The 23304-nt window shown below is 41.4% G+C and overlaps 1 protein-coding gene across 4 annotated transcripts in view; it reads left to right on the top strand.

Annotated features, from left to right (window-relative positions):
- The window catches only part of LOC125459352 (leucine zipper protein 2-like), a 333928-nt gene extending 310905 nt beyond the window's left edge, over positions 1 to 23023 (top strand). For 2 of the 4 annotated variants that reach the window (XM_048545725.2, XM_048545722.2), the window contains one exon: positions 10950 to 19328. In XM_048545725.2, the coding sequence (XP_048401682.1) occupies positions 10950 to 11036 (87 nt within the window). In that variant the 3' untranslated portion in view covers positions 11037 to 19328. Of the gene's footprint in view, positions 1 to 3560; positions 3643 to 10949; positions 19329 to 22905 lie in introns of those variants that run through there. The other 2 variants (XM_048545724.2, XM_048545723.2) reach the window with 2 other exon arrangements.
- The last annotated feature ends 281 nt before the right edge of the window (positions 23024 to 23304 follow it).

Here is a 23304-nt window from a genome sequence, read left to right as displayed (position 1 = left end):
GCCAACTTTGACAGGGGAGCCTCTGAAATGTCCAACTTCTTCCTCTACTGAGGGTTCCCCAGCACCATTGTTGACAGGACCCTTGGCTGGGTCTGACCCATCACCTGCATCCCCTCCCAACCTTCCCTCCCACAACAGCGATAGAATCGCCCTTGAACTTGCCTGCCATCCCACCAGCATCCACATCCAGCGGATCATTAGCTGCTATTTTCGCCACCTCCAGCAAGATGCCACCACCAGACACATATTCCCCTCCCTTCCCTTGTCAGCCTTCCACAGGGACCATTCCTTCTGGGACACCCTGGTCCACTCCCCCTTCACTCCCAGCACCCCTCCGCGCGCACACACACACACACACACACACACACACACACACACACACACACACCCACATATCCCATGGCACCTTCGCCTGCAATTGTAGAAGGTGTAACTCCTACCCATTTTCTCCTTCTTCCTCAGTATCCAAGGACATTACTTGCACTTCAGTGAATCTAGTCTACTGCGTTCATTGCTTACAAAGTGGTGTCCTCTACACTGGTGATGAAACGTAGATTGCTTTGCAGAACAATTGCATTCTGTCCATAAAAAAAAGACCCTGGGCTTCCATTAGCCTGCCACTTCAAAACGCCACTGTGTTCCCTGGTCGATATCTCTGTCATAGGCTTGCTCCAGTGCTCTAGCGAAGCTCACTGCAAGCTGGAAGAGCAGTACTTCATTTCCTGCTTGGGAACTCTACAGCGTCAGGGACCCGGGTTTGATTCCTGCCTCGGGTGACTGCCTCGGGTGACTGCCTCATTCTCCCCGTGTCTCTGTGGGTTTTTGCCGAGTACTCTGATTCCTTCTAAAGAGATGCCGGTTCGGTGGATTGGCCATGCTAAATTGCCCACAGTGTCCAGGGATGAGTAGGTTAGGTGGATTGTCTATGGTAAATTTCTCTGTGGCATCCAGGGATGGTAGGCTGGCTTGATTAGCCATGAGAAATTATCCATAGCCACCAGGGACATGTAGACTGGATGGATTCGCCATGAAAAATTATCCGTAGCAACCAGGGACATGTTGACTGGGTGGATTCGCCAGTAGAAATGCAGGGTTGCAGGGATAGTTTGGGAAATGAGTCTGGGTGGGGATGCTGTGTGAAAACCTGCTGGGCTAGATGGTCTGTTTCCACACTGTGTTGGATTCTAGAAAAACTCGCTGACTGGACAGCTAAGTAACAAATGAACTTTAACACTCATTAATGTGGGATGAAACACCTTTGTAAAAAAAAGAGCATCACCAAAATGTAGACAGAAAATGGGATAGAACATTAAGATCCAGAACCAGTGTAAATATGCCTTCATGATGAAGCCAATTAGCAGCAGAGACGGAGGGAAAAGGAAGAATATCCCATACTTGAGATCCACCACTTCATGGGGGTATCCTGCATTGTGTAAACAAAGACCTGTGAGGTGAGAACGAGCCTGTCCAGTCACACGAAGACTTTTGGCACAAACTTCTGATAATGAGGAGCTGTCATGCTTGAGAGACAGACACTGTCATGTAACAAATTATTATAAGCAGCATCACATGTGAGGAAAGCATCTGAGATGCTTACAATGAATTGGGATTTCATTTCATGATTCAAAGGTTGCAATTTTTTTTGTTCAACCATACTTATCAAATTTATTTTAATGTTCATGACCCTATTCAGGACGCATACACAATTGCACAAGTCTGAATTGTTGGAGAAAGTGTGGAAAGGATTTATCAGGGATGCAAAGATTTGGGAAAGATTAAACATCTGTGCATATCTGAAAGGGAAAATTGAAGACTACAGCTGGTATACTCAGGTGATTGCACACATGTGAGATTTAAGAAAGTTTGGCTTACTTGGACATTAGTTTAACCTGCTGGAATAATGGTTATTGTAAAGATTATAGATTTTTTGTTTGGAAATGCAAACCAGTAAATGGGAAGTCAGATTGTTGATTATTGTATATAATTCAAAGGAAGATAAAGCTGTGCAGTACGATAGATTCTATACTTTTGAGACGTGCTGTTTTCAAGTCTCCTGATTCATTTCCTTTGAAGTGGAGGTGCCAGTGTTGGACTAGAGTAGACAAATTCAGAAGTCACGCGATGGTTATAGTCCAACAGATTTATTTGAAATCGCAAGCTTTTGGAGCACAACACATTCATCAGGTGACGTCATTGGACCATAACTTGGCAGCATGTGACATCTGTCTTCATTTATTTTTTGAAAATTAACTGCTTAGTAACAGAGTTTGGAATGGTTTAAGTATAATTGATCCCAGACCTGAGGAGCAGCTGGGAGCAAACTTCCAAAAGCCAGTAAGCAAGCCATATTGTTCTCTCTCTCAGAGAAGGTAGGAACTACCGATGCTCGAGAATCTGAGATATGAACACAACAGGCCAAGCAGCATCAGAGGAGCAGGAAAGCTTGACGTTTCAGGTCAGTACCCTTTCTGAAGAAGGGTCCTGACCCGAAACGTCAAGCTTTCCTGCTCCTCTGATGCTGCTTGGCCTGCTGTGTTCATGCAGCTTCGCACCATGTTATCTCCTTCTCTCTCTCAGTCTTGATTGGAAAATAAATAGCATTCAAAGGCTTTGTAAAAAGAAAGAGAATATCTAAGTTGAGCCAAGATCTAAGTCCAACTGATTGGCTGCCAACGTGAGTATCGTTGCTGTTGACAACAGTGGGATATCATTGCTAGCAACCAAACATATTGTGAGAAAGTTGTGTCATTTCCTTCTTTGAATTGGACTCTGATTAGCAAACTTTGTGATTTTCATTACTTATATGCTTGAAAAGATTGTTTGATTTATCTGCCTGTCCGTCCGCTTCATGAGTAAATGGGTGTGTTTAGAGTTTAAAAGGGGTATAGTTTCAGTTTGCATCAGTAAGTAATAATCTATTTTTTGTCACATTTTAGGAGACAGGTTTGTATGGTAATGGAGCTTGATTTTCCAGTGCACTATTCCCACCAGGGTCATGAAAGTACGGAAAAAGTGACTTTGTTTAGGGAGCAAAGGTGAATGGAGTCTGTGAAGACTTAATATCAGTTTGAAGAGGGTGGGCACAAGGAGACAGCTACATTGTCCAAACATGATGGATCTATTGCCATCTTAAAACTTCAATGTTCTGGGTTAGTGCATCAATGAGTGGCAGTCATCTGATGATTTTCAATTTGGCTGGTTTAACAGCAAATGCCTGAAGATGCAAACTGAATAAATTGAATGATACAAGAGAAAAGAGAAGCTGATAGTTAAGTGGAAAGCAGAAATGCTTAATTTTAATTTTTCAATCAATATTGACTTGATCTTGACAATCAAGCATGGTCTACTTGAATGTTAGTAGGAAAGTAAAAGACCAAATGGCCTACAGCTGATATTATTTCTTTTAAAGATCATCACAACTCTCCTTTGATATACATCACAGATTTACTCATATTTTCTTGTAACCAGTGTACAACATATGCAAGAAAGACTGTACTATTGCTTGTAGAGTGTTGCTAGATGTATTAATCATTATTCCATTTGTACGTATGCATCTGCAGGCCAGCAACAATTGTTCGACGAGTCAAGACGATAATCCTCCACCTAAGTAGGAATTCAACTGATGCAAGTTGATCTCTGCAGGTATAATTTGTCACACCTCATGCAGAAAACAAACACCTAGAGAAGTGAGGCTGACATTGAATGATGGCTTGCTCACTTTGCTGACTGCTGAGAGTTGTTCGAGAGGTGACAATTGACATTGGGAATGAAAAGCATTTTTTTTATGTAGCAGCACTGTGCAGATTTGGTTTTATGTTTAAACATCTGGTTGTAGATGTTTAACTAAAATTTCGGTGCAGTATCATTTGGGGATTTCATTTTTTTTTCTTCAGCACGTCACATAAAGCCACGACACCAGCTCTGTCTGTCAAATGAAAGGTCATAAACTGTCATGATCTTCTGTGTTATGTGGCCAGTTAAGTAGTGATGTTGACACTCTGAAGTCCTCAAAACTCAAATGGGACGTGGAGATTGCTGCCTCTTGTCTGAGGTTGTTGACTGCGTCTATGAAACATACTGTGATTTTCCATAAGTTAGCAAGTTATTGAGGAGGAGTCAACAGTACTGTGATTTGAAAGGCAGGCAAAGTTGCAAGGAACGAATCTACATCATACGGTGCAGTCGACCCAGGATCTACAGGCATGCGGACAGAAGTTTGGTTTAATAGCCGTCAGGAGTCAGAGAATATGTGCACGCTTAAGAATTGATTTTGTGAGATATTGGCCCTCGTTACTAAAGTTCCTGACTGACCATGTATGGTGTAAAATCATCATTTCACAATACCACTTCAAATCAGGAAGAAGCTTCAACCTGTCAGACACCATTCAAAGATATGGGACGAATGCAGGAAATGGGGATGAGTGCACTTTGAGAAGCAGTTATGTCAGTGCAGGCTCAATGGGCTGAAGAGCCTTTTCTGTGCTTTATGGACTCTTTAGCCCATCAAGCCTGCACTGAGATAACTGCTACTAGAAGTGCACTAATCCCAATGAAGGGCCTTTTCTAAGAATCACCGTACAAAGAAACCACATCTCTCCAATGTTTTGTCAAGACTTTGATAAAGAATTCATTGAACAATCGGAGAGCTGTTTATTAATTATTCAATTTTGCCAAAGGTAAGAGGAAAAAGAAGATATTTAATAAGATCATGAGATTCAAGAGATTGACAGAGTGTCAAAAGTGATATGTTTAGCTCGTATAATTTCATAACTGTTCAGCACTGATTCTTGTCTCTGCTTAAATGACTAAAGGGATCACATCATAATGACCTAAAATTCCACGCAATGATGTTAGATCTGAATTAACAGTGTACTGTGGGTAGTAGGTAGGTTATTGTTTCCAGGCTCTCTAGAATGTTCCAATCATAAAAAAGTAAAGCACTAAAAGAGAAAGGTAACAATGTGCTCACTCCTTTCAGAGAATCTCTTAGCTCTCAGTCAGCGATATGTAAGGAAGAAACATGACTCATGTCAGATCACAGGGGCACGTTTACCTGAACATATCCAGCAGGAAACTGTCAATTTGCTCATTTTACTCCCTGCCTGGTTTTGTTTTTCCAGTAAAGTTTTGGTTAAAATGATCTTTCTTTATAAAAGTGGTTACTGCATTCAGTTGTAATCACTAAAAAAAAATTATTAAAGGGGTAGTTCAAGACAACAGAAGCACCGCTAGAACAGTAACTTCCATGACGTCAGCAGTGGGGTGCTAATGCATGTGTGGGTGAATGTTGCGTTAGCTGAGTGTGCGCGCAGAGTGGTTTGTGTTTGGTTGGGAGTTACCACATTTTTATGTAACACCATTAATGAAATAGAACACATCAAAGTGGGGAGTGTTATCAACCAAAGTTCAAAACCAAGCCACTTTTTAAAGTTTTCTCTTGTGGTATGGGTGTCACTAGCAAATCCAACGTCTGTTACCCCTTTAACTTCTTGGTCACCATTGTTGAGGCTAGCTTTATATTTATTCCAGATTTATGAATTGGATTTAAGTTCCACCAGCTACTGTGGTAGGATTTTGTACCCGTATGCTCAGAGCACTGGTCGGGATTTCTGGGTACCAGTCCATTGATGTTGCCACCACACCACCATTTTCAAAAGTAATGTCAGACAAGGAAGTTTTTAGGAGGCAGCTAAAGGAGGCAAAGTGAAGCTGAGAGGTTGGAGAGGTTTAGGGAAGGAACTCTAGTGTGCGGATATTAATTGTAGTGTCGGGGCACAATTAAAGGCGATTGCAGCAACAGTGATTAAAGTAGGAATTGTACTAAAGGTCAGAACTAATTTGTCATGGAATCCCTACACTGTGGAACCAAGCCCTTTGGCCCAAAAACGTCCACACTGACCCTCAGAGAATCCCACCCAGACCCATCCCCCTAATTTACGTGACCGTGGACACTCTATGGGCGATTTAGCATGGCCAATCCACCAAGCCTGCATATCTTTAGACTGCACCCGGAGGAACCCGACAGAGACATGGGGAGAATGTGCAAACTCCACGCAGACAGTTTCCTGAGGGTGGAATCATACCCAGGCCCCTGTGAGGCAGCAGTGCTAACCACTGAGCCTGTGCGGAGATCTTAAAGGAGGGTAGAGGAGATTCAGAGGGGACATGGATAAAAAAGAATGAGGATTTAATGCAGAATGCTATCTCTTCCTCCAGAATCAAGTCTGATGCTTCATCAAAACAAGGGACTGGGTCCGACTCCCAGCCAGGCATATACCAAGTGGAACCAATGGTGAAAGCCCTGATCTGTGGGAGAGGGAAGGGAACTGAAGGCACGTTGGTGCAGGCTGAGTTATCGGAAATACCACAACCTTTCCTGTCCCAAAAGAAAATGGTGGGATGGTCAGTTTTGGCATCCATTCTGGTCGGAGCTGCCTTGTGAAGTTGGTCAGGATGTGGTTGGGGTGCAGCTCCACTACATAGTGACTTACAGTGTCCTATATCTATGTGATAGGACACTGATTTGCTCTGACTCTACTGCTCACAGGGCCGCACTGTCCACCATCCAGTGGGAGGTCTGGGGACCTCCAAGGTCCCTAGACCTCCAATTGCCAGGGCCAATGTGGTAAGAGAGTAAGGGGAGCAGGTATTCGTCTATTATTTTCCCTATGCTACAACTTACTTCTGCTTGATGAGAGATCTGAAAATTCAGTTCTGTCCATTTACTAACAAATCATCCATGATAGATTTCGTTAGGCTCAGCTATGTCCAAATTAAACAGGAAATGTCCATCAAAAGGACATTAAAGGATTTTCAGAATTACTTAAAAGTGCATTCAAAGGATGCTAATAACTCTGCTTCCATTGACATCATTACTGCAAGAGATGGAATCAGTATTTTACATATAATAATGTAATCAGTCTAATTTAACCAGTTTTCTAAAAATGTTGGCAGCTTGTCTTGTCGAAATTCTGAACCAATTGCAACATATATTCAAGCAAATCTGGGCTCGTGATGCACTTCCAACCCAGAGTATATAGAGACCATCTCATTTTAAAATAGTGTGAAGTAGCACCAGCTATTTTAAATATTTGGACATTCAAAATGTTGTGATTGTGTTAAACTGCTAATCCTGAATAAACAGGCCCTGCTGCATTTTGTATCCATATTAACATGGCAACAAAGGAATTTCTCCACTGTTTGGAATTAACACTGGTCTATATCCGTTTTCCTGTTGTAAAACCGTGACAACTATTGTTGAGCCTCATTTTTTAATCCGTTCTTGTGCAGTGAGTCCATCGCTCCAATTAGTTTTCTTTCTTTTCTTGTCTCCCCTTAACTCCATTTGCAGCAAATTGTCAGTGCCAATTACTTTCCTTTTTTTATGCTCATATTTTCCGTGTAGATCAGAAGATGTCATTTAAATGTACATGATGTAGTCAGCCTTTGTACATAGAAAGCATTTTGCTTCACCAATTATGGCCACTAATAGGCTTACATGCCTGACCACTTTACAATTTTTATAGTAGACGCAGTTCTGGTAGTGTAGTCACTGTGCCAGACAAAATAATTTTGCTTTTCATCACAGCAATAAGCAAAGAAAAGTGGCTCAGGTCTTTGAGGGGAGACAATCCTAAAACCACTCAAAGAATGACTAGCGCAGCATTTTCTAATGATAAAATGTAACACAGCATTAGAAAGTGGACCCTGGTGTATCTCATCTGACCTTGTGAACATTGTTTCTGGGAACTATGTGCTTTGAGAGGGAATCTCACAACGAACATTCTGTCGAGTGCCTTTTATAGTGCACTTTCCATCCTATAGAAGAGGATGTGCAGCACAGAGGGAGCTGGTCAACACATCTACTCCAAACCAGTTCCTTTGAAAGGAAATTTGGTCTGTCCTACCAGCACCACTCCCCATCATTTTTGGTTTTTTTTCCTCCAAATATTTATCCAGCTTTCTTTTGAACACTATCATTTTTTGGTATCCACCACAATATCAGCCTACCAAATCCTAACCACTGTCTGTATCAATTTTTTTTTCACATGTTGCCTCAGTTTTTCTTGCCAACCGCTATACTTGAAGTGAAGTTGGACTGTGTGATTAACAATCCTTTAGCCAATGGAAACAGTTGCTATTTACAAACATACATAGGGGGCAAGTGTAGGCCATTCAGCCCCTCAGGCCTGTTCTGCCATTCAATACAACTATTGGCCTATCTGAGTGTAACCTCAAATCTGCAATCCCACCCATCCCCTGGTAATATTTCAGCCCCCTGCTTCACAGGAAGCTATATACCTCCATCTTAAAAAATAATCCAGGACTCTGCTTCCATCTTTTCAGGAAGAGATCGAGAAATACCCATGGCCTTCTGGGAGAAAGTACAATTCCACCCCAGCTTTCGATGGCTGACTGCTGATTGAGACACAGTGAGCCCTAGTTCTACAACCTCCTGTAACAGGGAACACCCTCTCCACAGTCAAGACTCTCAGGATGTTAAATGCTTTAATCTAAGTTACCTGTTACTCTTCTAAATTCTAACAGATACAAGTTGGGCAAATGTCCTCTAATTTGCTTCCAATGTGTTAACATGTGTTCTGTAAATAAGGTGACCGATACAGTACACTAGACATGGTCAGACTAGTGCCTGTAAAACATGGACATAACCTCCCTACTTTTATATTCAATCCCTGTTATAATAAATGACAGCATTCTATTAGATTTTCTCATCATTTGCTGTAAATGAGTTCTGAAGAAGGCCTGTACTAGACTTGAAACATTAACTCTCCCCACAGACCTACTGGGGTTTAGGCCCTTGCTTTTCTAGCTCTCCCTCCAAATCGATTGCTGGCTCTTTCTAGTCTGGTGGCAATGGTGAGAAGCAGCTTGTAGTTCGAGGAGCCCCTCTGCACAGATTCTGAGTTCCTCACTTGTGGAGGTGAAATTGCAGTGATTGACTGTCTCTTGAGACAGTGTTGTGTCTGCTAGAGTCTTGGCCACCCTGGCAGTGTGGCTCACGCGATAAGCAGCATTTTCCTCCCCAACTCCCTTAGGCTATCAGTGACCCAGAAATAGTGGAAGCACGAGGGCCGGCAATTTATCTTCCTGGCTCTGGTTAATGGAATATGAGCAGCACTGAACCTTATCATTATAAAATTAAATAATACTCAAGCACTAAATAGTAACAACTGTAAATATGAAAGGAAAATAATTCCAAAAAGTGAGACTAAAGCATAAGATACATTTGAAAACAGCAAAGAACACTTCAAATCTGTTTTTAACAGTGCACTGAAATAGCATGCCATATAATTTTTATATGAATATTAATACATGATGTATAAAGAAGCTCAAACTACCTGGTTTCAGATATGCAACAGGTAGGCTACTAATAGGGTTTCTGTCCCTGTCATTTGTTTCATATTTTAATTCTTTAGCGTGCTTTGAACTGGCGTTGCTCAAAATGGTACTGTTTGTGGCAAAGTCTATTTATGGACAGGATGCTCCATAAATAAATGTTGTTAAGTATTTCAACCTGCATTTGCCAAGATTAATCTCAGTGGTGAGGAATCAATACGAAGGAGATTAAGTGAGGAATGTCTTTGAAGACTGCATGTAATTTTTAAACCTAAAGTGCCAGCATTCACAAAGGACCGAAGGCATTTTTATCCTTTGGAGAAAGGCAATTAGTTATGTGCAGCTTGAGAAATACCAGGGTGTTGGTGCGGAGACAGACCTTCCGTGAATTTTGACAGGCTGAGCTGGGGAATGAGTGTGAACTCTAGTTATGAAATAGTTTCAAAATGCTCCCCTATTGTCACACTAGACAATGAAACTGTACATCATGGGGCTAAACTTGATTTATAGGTTAGCTATCTAGTCTCTACTGGGGTAGCTGAGCACAGTGTTGGGGGGAGATATACCAAACTTGTCTTTTGTACTGTTCAGCTGAGGACCAGAAGTAAAATACATCATGGTTCCATTAAGCATCAACATGCAGCGACTCGCACTGTAAAGTCTGTGCATGCAGATTGAGGACTCGCTCCACATCTGCAAATGACCAGCTCTTTTTCAGGATCATGTTTCGTGTTTTATTGGTGAAGAGAGCTCCTGATGCCTGCGCTCCCACATTGGCTAGCGCCGACAGAACAAAGAGGCAGGGCTGAGCATTAAGATGATAGATTGCATTGTGTTCCATTTGAAAAAACAATGTTCTGTATTTTGTAAGGTAACGGAAAACCGACTTGGTTTATGTGTTCTGTACAATCTCGAGAAGAGAACAGAATGACTGAAGGGACATGAAAATAACCCTTTGAGGCATGTTTTTCAGTCAAGGAGAAATAAAAGCGATGGAAGAGCTGTGAGACATTTCTCTTGCTCATACATAAGCAATGCAATGTCGTGACGGCCTGACTGACTGACATTGGCTTCTGATCTGGCAACATAACAAATTCAAAATTTTCAGTCTTGTTTTAAAATGCAACCATGTCACTCCCTCCTTTCCCATCTTTGTAGCATCCTCCAGACCAAAGCTTTAAGATATCCAGATCCTTCTAATTCTAACCTCTTGATGTATCATTGATATGAATTGCAATTTGAATTGCAGTTATATTTCAATGTAGGCCCTAAAACTCTCTCCAAGTGTCTGTTGCTCAAATTTCTCCCCTTTTAAGCCAGTCCATTGAACTTGCCTCCCTATCCAAGCTTCTATTAAACTGCCTCAGAATCTCCTCATATAGCTCAGCGTCAAATTTTGTCTGATACTGCTTTGTTTGAAGCAACCTGTGCAGTTTCATGAGGTTAAACGCACCATCTGAGTACACGTTCTCCTTTTGTTGGCTTCATTTCAGAGTGCAAAGCAAAAGAAAATGTTCTGACATGCCTTTTGTGAAGGTGGTGCCCTTTCATAAAGAACAACATCTAAATTCTCCACTATCTTTATTTTACAGGGGAATACCTACGAATCTTCAAGGTTGAGAAGCAGATCACAAAAACCAGAACAAAATGAAAAAAAAATTAGAGACTGTGGTTACTAGTCATGAAAATGCAAAAATTGTCTGTTGGGGAAGTGCAACACACAAGACAGTAGAACAGTTTTGCATTTAAAATGATTCCCTTGGCAATCACGTCAGCAATTTTTGTTCGAAGACAGTACAAACAATTTACTCTTTTTTTAGATAAACAGAATAAAACTAAGGTGGTTAGAAGTGCATAGAAGGCTAATTAGAGCTTGTTTTTCATTATAATTAATGGCAATAGTGGAAGAAAGCTGCAATAAACCATTTTTCTTCAGAGACTAGCTTGCACTAATGTCATCGACTTGACAATGAAGTACTTAGTATGTGTTGTATGCTGATGCTGTTGTGATTTTTGTGATCTCTAGTTCACTGGGAATAGTGGAAAAGCTGATTAGTCACTGAAGTCAACAAACAGGAATCTTGCTGTAGTTTGATAACAAGTTTAAAATTAGGAGCAGAAGTTCAACCATAAAACATTAAGTCATTAGTAAGAGAGTACATGATCATTCAAGGAGCTGATTGGAATCATTAAAAAAAAGCCTCCTCCTAATTAACTGTTCACCAAAAAGATACTTCTGCTACCAAAGTGATCTTTCCCGAGCAGATTTTTTACTTAAAAAAGAGCAATAATGTATCCAGAGGTTTTTTTTTAGAAATAAAGGAACAGTCACATTTTGCTTTATTTAAATGAAAATTCATTTCCTCTATGTTATGAGTGTATGTGATTCTTTATATGACCCACAGGTTTCCCTTATAACCGTGTCTCAGTTGGCCATACTGTTGCTGTGAGGAATGGGTTCAAGTCCCACTCCAGGATTTGCGCACGCACATCAAGGTCACCACTCCCAATTCACGATGGGGGAATGTGCCCACTCTACTGGGGTGCTGTCTTTCAGTTTTCATGTTAAATCAGGTCCTGCCTGTCCTTGCTGGTGGATTTAAGGACCCAAGGCATTATCTCCAAGAAGGCCATAGGAATTGCCACTGCTGTCCTAGAAAAATGACATCCCGCAATGAACATTAGGCATCAGGACATAATCACATTGCTGTATGTGGGAGATTACTGTGTGATAATTGGTTGTCATGTTTCTGACAGTACAACAGAGAATACACTTCAGTTACTTTAACTGGAAGGTGCATTGGGTATCCTGTAGTTGTAAAAGGCACAATATCTCAGTAAGAGTTTCTTTTCTGCCTGTCTGAAGCTAATACACCAATTGCCACACTCGAAAAGCAGTAACTAAATTTCCCCTGCTCTACAATATAGTATCTTCTATTGCTATATATTCAATGAAAAGTATTTGAGCATGTGCACACAATAGATCTCCTCAGAAAGTGCTCACTGATTTAAAAGGCACGTACAAGATAACCCCTCACACTGACACAAAGCCCCAACATGTTCTTAACAAGAGTTATATCAGACACAAAGGTTGAGCTCTGTTTCTCTCTCCAGAAGCGACAAGACCTGGTGAGCTTTACCCAGCAATTTCTGGTTTTATTTAAGATTTGCTACATTTGTAGTGTTTTACTGTCATCCCAATAAATAGAAGCCAGGCAAAAAGAATAGCTGAGATAACAAGATGTAGAGCTGGATGAACACAGCAGGCCGAGCAGCAATAGGAAGAGCAGGAAAGCTGATGTTTCAGGCCTAGATCCTTCTTCAGAAAATCCCGAAACATCAGCCTTCCTGCTCCTCTGATGCTGCCTGGCCTGCTGTGTCCATCCAGCTCTACACCTTGTTATCTCAGATCCTCCAGCGTCTGCAGTTCGTACTGTCTCCAAAAAGAACAGCTGTTTCTTTACGTTTAGCTCAGATTGATATTTTTAAATCATTCCTTAGATGTTTGTTCCTTTTTTTCTTTCCAGAACCCCTGGTTCACTCCCCTCCCCTTGTTTGCCTTTTGCCTTTTTCTCCCTTGCCCCAGTTTTCTTTCCTTCATATTTCAAGCTCCTTCAGCCATTAATTTGTACCACCTCAACTGACCTGTATCGTGTCCTGACAAAGTTTTTACACTCTCCATTCTGTTCCGATGTTCTTGCATGAGGCAAAGGAAGTGGGGGCATTAAACAGTTTTGGAAAATGGGCTGCTCATCATCATCACAGGGTCACAGAAAGTGCTGGAGTCAAGCAGCACCTGCAATAAGAGAAATAGAGTTAACAATTTGACATCAATACACAATTCTTCAGAACATGCTGGTGAGGCATATCACACTTGACAAGTCGTTTCTACTTTTAGTTCGGATCTCCAGAATCTGCAGTATTTTGTTTTTAACTAAGACATGCAACCAATTGATTTTTGACACCCAGTTATGTACACTGTGTTGCCCTGACTGTGCTGTACATCTGAGCAGAAGCTAGGATTACAGCAAAGCCTTAATGTATGTAGCGATCACCACTTTGTGGAGAGCACAAGGACTACTTCTCGAAATTTGAGTAATGAATCCGATCTTCTGGGATGGATTGAGTTATGTTATTCTCTTAGATGTAGATGTCGCAATCACACACAAGAATTAGGAAACAAATTATGTGGCTTTCTATTCAAAGATTAGACTATAAACAAACAATCCTCACTAGGGAGTCTGTGAAATAATGTCTGACCTAGTCCACTGCTGTTTCCACTGACTCAGAAAGCCATGGGACTAATGTGTCACATTCGAATCTGAAGACGGTAATAATTAACAGTAGATTAAAATACACTCCCTTAAAAGTATATATCACCACTTTACAACATTTCCCCTTTTTCTAACTATAAATTTACCCATAATGAGTCAGATTATTTACATCACTTTGTGACTGAATGTATTTTAACAGCAAGTAATAAATTTACATGTCTCTAAAAGTTATTAGCATTTTTCTTATCTATTCAGTCTTAGTGATGGTAGTTTTTGCTAAAGGCTGTGAGACATTTTTGGAATGCCAGGTAGGGGTATTTTTGTTAGACTGCATCTTAGACCATGTTCTAATTCCAAAGGATTATTTGGTGCTTCTGGTGTGATGTTGTTCTGATTTGTCTTCCGTTTCATTGCACTGTCATGCCTTTTGATGTTCTTACGTGATGTAGTCTTGCTTCTGATCATGTGCTGATGGTGTCTGTCGCAATCCAGGTGGGCTATCAATCAGAAGATGTACTCCAACCTCTGGTTGAATGTTTGACATTGGGTAGTTAACTACCCAGATCCTGCATGATATTCAGAGGCACCTTTCACCTTACCCTGTTTCTTGACTAATGCATCACACACTCCTGCGCATTTTGGTCAATGATAACAGGGGAAGGAGATGGTTAGTGGGCCTGGAGGGTGGAGGAGAGAGTGGGTGTATACACCCGGCAGCCCAGTAGTACTTTGTGTCCATCAATGAGATGAAGTGTGCAGGTATACCGGTTCTGTTCACAAGGTGTCATGTAGCCATTTGACTGGTGATCTACAGTATAGAGCTAAGTGATCTTCTCCCACTATAAGTGCTGCATTTCTAATGGTGCTCCTTGTGGGCTGTGGTCCATAACATTGTCTTGGAACTCTTGTCCAAGGACAAATCCCTGCGTGCTGGCACTCGTGATCATTGAACCCCTGGTGTCCACAGTATCACTTATCTAGGGTGATCATGGTGAGTTACTTAGAGATACTCAAGTTTAAAGATCCCAGGGATGGAATCTCTCAAGTCATAGCATTCAGTGAGTTTGGTGTCAACTTATCGAATGATTACTTGCCATTTCTGTGGATACTTACATGTCGGTGTGCAAAGTGGACAAATGTTTGCATCTGCACAAATATTGAACTTGTCAACGAATTGTGCCAACCCTGCATCAGTGGGCATATAACCAGGTACCGTATGATTCTTTGGCCTGAGGACAGGAGCAAAGGCTTCTGTTGGCAACACCATGCCAATACAGTTTTTTATTGTACATTCATTCTTGACAGATGTGGCCAACATTTATTGCCCATTGTTAATTGCCCAATAGGCAGTTAAGAGTAAACCACATTGCTGTGGATCTGGAGTCACATACAAGCCAAACCAGGCAAGAAAGGCAGTTTTCCTTCCCTAAAGTCCTTTAACCAACCAGATGAGATTTTGTAACAATCAACAGTGGTTGCGTGGTTGTCACAACATTAGCTTGTAATTACTTTTTTTATTGAATTCAAATTTCATCATCTAGCCATAGTGAGATTCAAACACTTTTCCCAGAACATAAAATGCAATTCTGAATTACTAGTCCAGTGACATTAACACTGTGGCCCCACTCCTCAGGCTGAATGTCATTCATTTTGTGCCCCAACGATCATGTTCATTCTTTTGAGCTGATTGTTTAGCTTGGTGAGACATTTTGTGAATCTTGTCTGAACACTGTTTGATACATGCTCTAAAATGCTGTATCTCTTCAGCTTTTGAATGTGGCTCCTCCTGGAGTTGAACCTTTCGTATTGATCTTTGTTTTCTGCGTGGAGGCTTTCAATGTCCTATGCTGCGAAGTGCTCTGTAAGGATTCTATAAAATATAAAATGGCTATTTCCTGATAATATTAACAGGGAGACTGTAGGTACATGCCTGAATCCATCTATTTCTGCTTCCAGCTAACATGTCATGGGACCAATACATTGCATTTTGTCTCAAATTGGTAGTTATAAAATTATACACCAAAGAAACCCGTCAGTCCAACATTTGCATGCCAACCAGATGCCCTGAAACTGTCCTATTTTCCAGCATAAAGCCCATATCACTCTAAACCCTTTCAATTCATGTACCCATTGGGATGCCTTTTAAAAGCTTTACTGTACCAGCCTCCAACACTTCCTCTGACAGTTCCTCATTTCATTCATGCACCACCCTCTGTGTGAAAAGTTGCCCAGAGGTCCCTTTAAAATCTTTCCCCTCTCACTTAAGCCTATGGCCTCTAGTTTTGGACTCTCCTACCCTGGGGAAGAAAAAAAACCTGAGCTCTTCACCCTATTCTTGCCCCTCATGATTTTATAAACTTCTATGAGGCCACCCCCTCAGCTTCTGATGCTCCAAGGAAAGAAGTCCCAGCCTATTTAGCCTCTCCACATAGCTGAAACCCTCCAACCCCGGCAACATCCTTGTAAATCTTTCCTGAAGTCTTTTAAATCTCACAACATCTTTCCCATAGCAGCGAGACCAGAAGTGAATGCAGTATTCTAAAAGTGGCCTCACCAATGTCTTGTACAGCCGCAACATAGCATCCTAACTCCTGTACTTGGTGCACTGACCAATGAAGGCACATTTGCCAAATGCCTTTTTCACCACCCAGAGTGCCTGTGACTCGACTTTCAAGGAATTATGCACCTGCTCCCCAGGTCTCTTTGCTCGGCACTGCTCCCCAGTGCCCTGCCATTAACTGTATAAGCCCTACCCTAATTTGCCTTACCAAAACGCAACATCTCACATTTATCTAAATTCTAAAGACCCATCTGCCACTCCTCAGCCCATTGTCCCACCTGATCAAGGTCACATTGTACTCTGAGATACTCTGTCCGCTACACCTCCAATTTTGCTGTCACCTGCAGAATTACTACTCATACCTCTTATGTTTGCATCCAAATCAGTTGTATAAATGATGATAAACAGTGGACCCAGCATTGATCCTTGTGGCACACTGCTGGTCACAGGCCTGCAGTTCAAAAACAAGCCATCACCACCCTCTGTCTCCCACCTTCAAGCGAATTTTGTATCCAATGGCTATCTCCCTCTGGATTCAGTGTGACCTCACCTTGTTAACCAGTCTGCCCTGTGGAACCTCATTGAAACCATTGACAGTAGTTTACAATTTGCCCCTTTCACCCCACACCCCCTCTCACCAACCACTCTTCAAAGTTTATGTCATCTAATTGAAGCATACTTGACTTGTCTGTGTGTGTAGAGGTGTGGGCTAATTCACACTTAATTGCCAGCAAGGAGGATGTCTTGAAATCAGCCCTGTTTATGTGAAAATGGATTTGCAAAATGATTTTTTTTTAACAACTGCCTAATGCAACAGACGTGGCATCTGGCAAAATTTTCATTTGTGTCTGAATTATTGTATGTTGTAATCCTGTAAAAAAATTAACTTTGGGGTAATAATGTGATAGTTGAAGAACTGTTATGATGGTTGTCTGTTGTGAAAATCTAGGCTTTAATTGCCAGAAAACAAAAAAAATTACAAACTCCTGATCATTTGAGCAGTAATGCAGCATACACAGAAAAAATGGGGAAGAAAGAAAGATGTAGACAGAGGTTAAGAGTAAAGGAGATGGTCTTTTTAGTGGAGAAAGAGGGGTAAATTATGAACATAGCTGGTGCAAGAGGTAGATATAGAGACAGGGAGATGGAAAAACATAGGACACATGAATCCTGGTCAGCTGGGTGATAGGGATGAAACAAGAGCTAGTGGCAGAGCCGGATTCACAAAAAAAAGAACAAAGAAGAGGTACCTTGTTGCAGGCAGCAGCAAGAAATGATCTATCATGGAATTAGTAGTGCTTCTGGGTAGGAAACAGTAATGTTGTTACACTGAGGGCAACACACAAGAACACACATTCACAAGAACACAAAGACATTTACATCTGAAATAGATAGACAGGAAATCTTATTGCCCACAGAACATGTTCTGTCAAGAAAATAAGAAGGGTGGTTGTCAGATATTTGCAGTTTTGGATCATAAACTGCTTTCATATTCAATGATGTCATGGGAGATTTACTGACCAATCATTGATTCATCCGGTGCTCTCCTATTCAGGCCAGTGTAATATCTGGATTACATTTTTGATGTAAAACCTTTACCTTGCTTAAAAAAAACGGTTTCAGAGTGATTCTAGGAATCTCTACAGTATTGTCCATTTACTCATTCCTGGCAAATTTCAAGCCTCACAGATATTCATAATGGGGTTGAACACTTTTGGATACTGAAGGGAAGCCTCAGAATTGGAATTATTGCAAATACCAAACATCAAGCAGCACCTCCAAACTCACAGGCGCTATCTTTGATTCAGCAAAATTTCAAACAGCAGGTGTGATTCCAGATTGAGTGATTGACCTGTGTTTGTGAAGGAGTCATTGTCATGCTGTGAATTAATCTGTGCTTTTGAATGAAGCAACTTTTTTTTACAACATTCAAAAACATTCTTTTTTCCCCAATATCCTGACAAATTACACAAAATTTAAGGAATTGCAGTCAAAATTCTTGTCTTTATATATGTTGTCAATAATAATCTGATGAATTTCAAGTGAAGATTCTAAAATGTGCAGGGAAATGATTAGAATGGATATTGATTACATTGAACACCTACAAAGCAGATACTTAAATATATATAAATTCTTCATTTTTCCTTTTCATCCATGTATTCTCTTGACTGTTTCTTAATACTGCCCAGGCTATGGGGCAAGACCAATTACTACACAAAGTTCTATGATAAAAATTTGAATATTTCATAGTTCATTTTAGGCATTGTTAATTATATGTCACATTCATTATAATCCAGTGAACTGAATGTAGTAAACAAGTGAAATGAATTCTCCTGATAAGCATTCCAATAATTTACATGTAAGGTTTTTATCTCCTTCAGAGAGTACATCAGTCTGGTGTGATGTTTGTCATGTTTCATTCAATTGCAACCCCAAAAACTCAGGGTCATTTATTAAGATGGGGAGGTGCCAGTGTGGGACTGGGGTGGACCAAGTCAGAAGTCACACGACACCAGGTTGTAGTCCAACAGGTTTATTGAAATCTCAAGCTTTCAGAGCACTCATTGCTCTGAAAGCTTGTGATTTCACATAAACCTGTTGGACCATAACCTGGTGTCGTGTGACATTTGACTCATTTACTAAGGACTAGACCTCTCTAGCTTAACATTTGTGACATCAGTAGCCTCTTCTTTCTAAAGCTGCAAATAGTTTAGCAAGCTGTTAGGGTTTTATGACAAAAGGATAACTTGCAAAAAATTGCAAATGCCTGAAACTGCAAAAATTTGACTTATATGATTTCACAACAAGTCATTGCTGCAGGTGCATACTGTTTAGTTTCATTCAGTTCAGTGCTCAAATCTGAACTTTCCATTTCTTGTGGTACATAGAAAATAAATAGCACAAATAAAAGTTAATGCCACCTAATTAATTTGTATGAAGACATGTTTTAGTTATGTTTAATTTTGGTAACTTTTCTGACAAAGATTCCTTTTGTATAAACTTGTCATCATTTAATTTTAACTTCAGTTGTATGAGAAGATCTTCAGCTGGAATGTATGTTTGTTGTATTGTAAACTGTTTCTTCTGTGTATCAAAACATAGTTTAGAAGTGTCCAGCAAATAAGCATTTATTATGCTATTAAATTAATTATTTAAGAAAGCATTTTGCAATGTTCTTTATATTGTTCTTTTTATTTAACCGTCAAATATTAACAGTGCCTTCAATGAAAGCAGAATGTATATCTTTCGTGCCTCAGGCACCCTAGTTACCTGGCAAAAATACAAAAGCTATGTCAAAAGAAAATGTTTTTATAGAAGTAGTTAATATTTTCACAATATTTTAGAAACAACAATAACTTATGTTTGCGTAGCGCCTTGAATGCAATGAAAAGTCACAAGACATTTCACAATAGGATAACAAAACTAAGTCTGGCACCAAGTTACACAGCATGATATTAGGTCAGATGGCCAAATGCTTCATCAGAGGTAGGCTTTAAGAAGCACCTTAAAAGAGGAAAGTCCCTTTAATGACACATAAGAACTAGGAGCAGGAGTAGGCCATCTGGCCCCTCGAGCCTGCCCTGCCATTTAATAAGATCACGGCTGATCTTTTTGAGACTCAGCTCCACTTACCTGCCCACTCACCATTACCCTTAATTCCTTTACTTCAGTGAGGTAGATTCAACCACTTCACTGGGCAGGGAATTCCACAGATTCACAACCCTTTGGGTGAAGAAGTTCCTCCTGACCTCAGTCCTACATCTGTTTCCCTTTATTTTGAGGTGATGCCCTCTAGTCCGAGTTTCACCTGCTAACGGAAACAACCTCCCTGCCTCCACCTTATCTATTCCCTTCATAATCCCATATGTTTCTATAAGATCTTCCCTCATTCTTCTGAATTCCAATGAGTATAATCCCAGCCTTCTCAGTCTGTCCTCATAATCCAACCCTCTCTACTGTAGAATCAACCGAGTGAATCTCGTCTGCACCCCCTCCAGTGCTAATATATCTCCTCAAGTAGGGAGATCAAAACCGCACACAGTACTCCAGGCGTGGCCTCACCAGGACCCTACACAGCCGCATCACAGCCTCCCTGTTTTTAAACTCCATCTCTCTAGCAATGGCAGACAAAATTCCATTCACCTTTTTAATTACCTGCTGCACCTGCAATCCTACCTTCAGAGTTTCATGCACAAGGACACCCTAGTCCCTCTGCACAGCAGTGTGCCGCAATTTTTTTACCATTTAAAACTTAGTCCATTTTGCTGTTATTCCTACCAAAGTGGATGACCTCACACTTATCAACATTGTACTCCATCTGCCACTCACTTAGACTATGTATGTCCCTCTGCAGACTTTCAGTGTCTTATGCACACTTTGCTCTACCACTCACCTTAGTGTCATCTGCAAAATTTGACACACTACACATAGCCCCAACTCCAAATTCTCTATGTAAACTGTAAACAATTGCAGTCCCAACACTGACCCCTGAGGCACACCACTAGCCACTGTCTGCCAACCAGAAAAACACCCATTCTCCGCTACTCTTTGCTTTCTACTGGTTAACCAATCCTCTATATCCTGCCAATACATTACCTGTAATACCGTGCAACTTTGTCATATGTAGCAGCCTTTGTTGTGGCACCTTGTCAAATGCCTTCTGGAAATCCAGATACACCACAACCACAGGTTCCGTTTTGTCCACCATCCAAGTAATGTCCTCAAAGAATTCTACCAAATTAGTTAAACATGACTTACCCTTCATGAATCCATGCTGACTGCTCCCAAAGGGACCATTTATATCCAGAGGTCTTGCTATTTCTTCCTTAATGATAGATTCAAGCATTTCCCCCACTACCGAAGTTAAGCTAACAGGCCCATAGTTGCCTGCTTTTTGTCTACTTCCTTTTTTAAACAGTGGTGTCACAGTGGCTGTTTTGTAATCTGTGGTAACAACACATCCCTCACACCCCGCCCCCGCCACAACCACCCAAAGAGGATCCCCCTCGTTCTCACACACCACCCCACCAACCTCCGGATACAACTCATCATCCTCCGACACTTCCGCCATCTACAATCCGACCCCACCACCCAAGACATTTTTCCATCCCCACCCCTGTCTGCTTTCCGGAGAGACCACTCTCTCCGTGACTCCCTTGTTCGCTCCACACCGACCTCCAACCCCACCACATCCGGCACCTTCCCCTGCAACCGCAGGAAATGCTACACTTGCCCCCACACCTCCTCCCTCACCCCTATCCCAGGCCCCAAGATGTCATTCCACATTAAGCAGAGTTTCACCTGCACATCTGCCAATGTGGTATACTGCATCCACTGTACCCGGTGTGGCTTCCTCTACATTGGGGAAACCAAGCGGAGGCTTGGAGACCGCTTTGCAGAACCTCCGCTCAGTTCGCAACAAACTACTGTACGTCCCAGTCGCAAACCATTTCCACTCCCCCTCCCATTCTTTAGATGACATGTCCATCATGGGCCTCCTGCAGTGCCACAATGATGCCACCCGTAGGTTGCAGGAACAGCAACTCATATTCCGCCTGGGAACCCTGCAGCCTAATGGTATCAATGTGGACTTCACCAGTTTCAAAATCTCCCCTTCCCCAACTGCATCCCTAAACCAGCCCAGTTCGTCCCCTCCCCCCACTGCACCACACAACCAGCCCAGCTCTTCCCCTCCACTCACTGCATCCCAAAACCAGTCCAACTCCCTAACCTGTTCTTTCTCTCACCCATCCCTTCCTCCCACCCCAAGCCACACCCCCATCTACCTACTAACCTCATCCCACCTCCTTGACCTGTCCGTCTTCCCTGGACTGACCTATCCCCTCCCTACCTCCCCACCTATACTCTCTCCACCTATCTTCTTTACTCTCCATCTTCGGTCCGCCTCCCCCTCTCTCCCTATTTATTCCAGAACCCTCACCCCATCCCCCTCTCTGATGAAGTGTCTAGGCCCGAAACGTCAGCTTTTGTGCTCCTGAGATGCTGCTTGGCCTGCTGTGTTCATCCAGCCTCACATTTTATTAACACAAAATAACTGTCCAATGTCTCAGCTATTTCATCATTCCCAGTTATTAAATTGGCCTTCTCATCCTCTAAAAGACCAATGTTTACCTTCACCGCTCTTTTACGATTTACATATTTATAGAAACCTTTGCTGCCTGTTTTTATATTCTGAGCTAGTTTACTCTCATAATCTATCTTACTTTCCTTTATAACTTTTTTTTGTGGCTTTCTGTTGGCCTTTAAAGATTACCCAGTCTACGAGTTTCCCACTACTCTTTGCTTTTTTGTATTTGTTTTATTTTCATGAGGTTTTCATGAGACCCATAAGAGGTTTGCCATCATCGAGCGGAAAGGAATCCACTTAAATAACATTCAACATTCATTTTCTTCACCACAGAGTTGATGCAGAGTCGTGACCCATCAAAACCCTTAAACAGAATTTTTCTGACACATGGCCTGTACAGTCCGAAAGGCCAAGGGTAGCAGATTCGTGGCAACATGACTACCTGCAAGTTCTCCTCTTAGCTGACTTGTAACGACATCACTGTTCCTTCATTGTCGGTGATTGCCAGAATTTCAAATTCAAATTGCTGGAACTCTGTTTCGAAGGGTTTACCAACCTCACATGGGTGCAGTGCTGAAGAAAATTCAGTCAGAATTTGAAATGTTAACTCTGTTTTCTTTTTGCAGATGCTGCCAGACCTGCTGAGATTCTCCAGAAATCTCTAAATTTGTTCTACTTGGACTGCGGTCATTTCAAGCAGGCAGCTTATCACCACATTCTCATGGGCAATTATGGATGGACATTTAATGCTAGCCTAACCAGCAATATCTATGTCCTGTGACAGAATAAAAACAAACAGTAGTGAGATATGAGAAGTGAATACTAGTGTTTGGTTCTTGAAAATAATTGCGAAGTGATTAAAATTGGGAATGAACAAGAGGAATTAGAGGAGTGCGGACAACTTGACATATTATGGGTTTGGAGGAGGTCTCAGAGATAGGGAGTAGTACTATTGCGGAGACATTTGGAAATAAAGATACAAATTTTAAAGTTAAGACATTTAGAGCCATAATGTTAAAGAGCTG

Source organism: Stegostoma tigrinum, chromosome 17, assembly GCF_030684315.1.
Source record: "Stegostoma tigrinum isolate sSteTig4 chromosome 17, sSteTig4.hap1, whole genome shotgun sequence".
NCBI lineage: Eukaryota > Metazoa > Chordata > Chondrichthyes > Orectolobiformes > Stegostomatidae > Stegostoma > Stegostoma tigrinum.
Note: the sequence above shows the minus strand (reverse complement) of the source record. Positions and strands in the feature narration are given on the sequence as shown.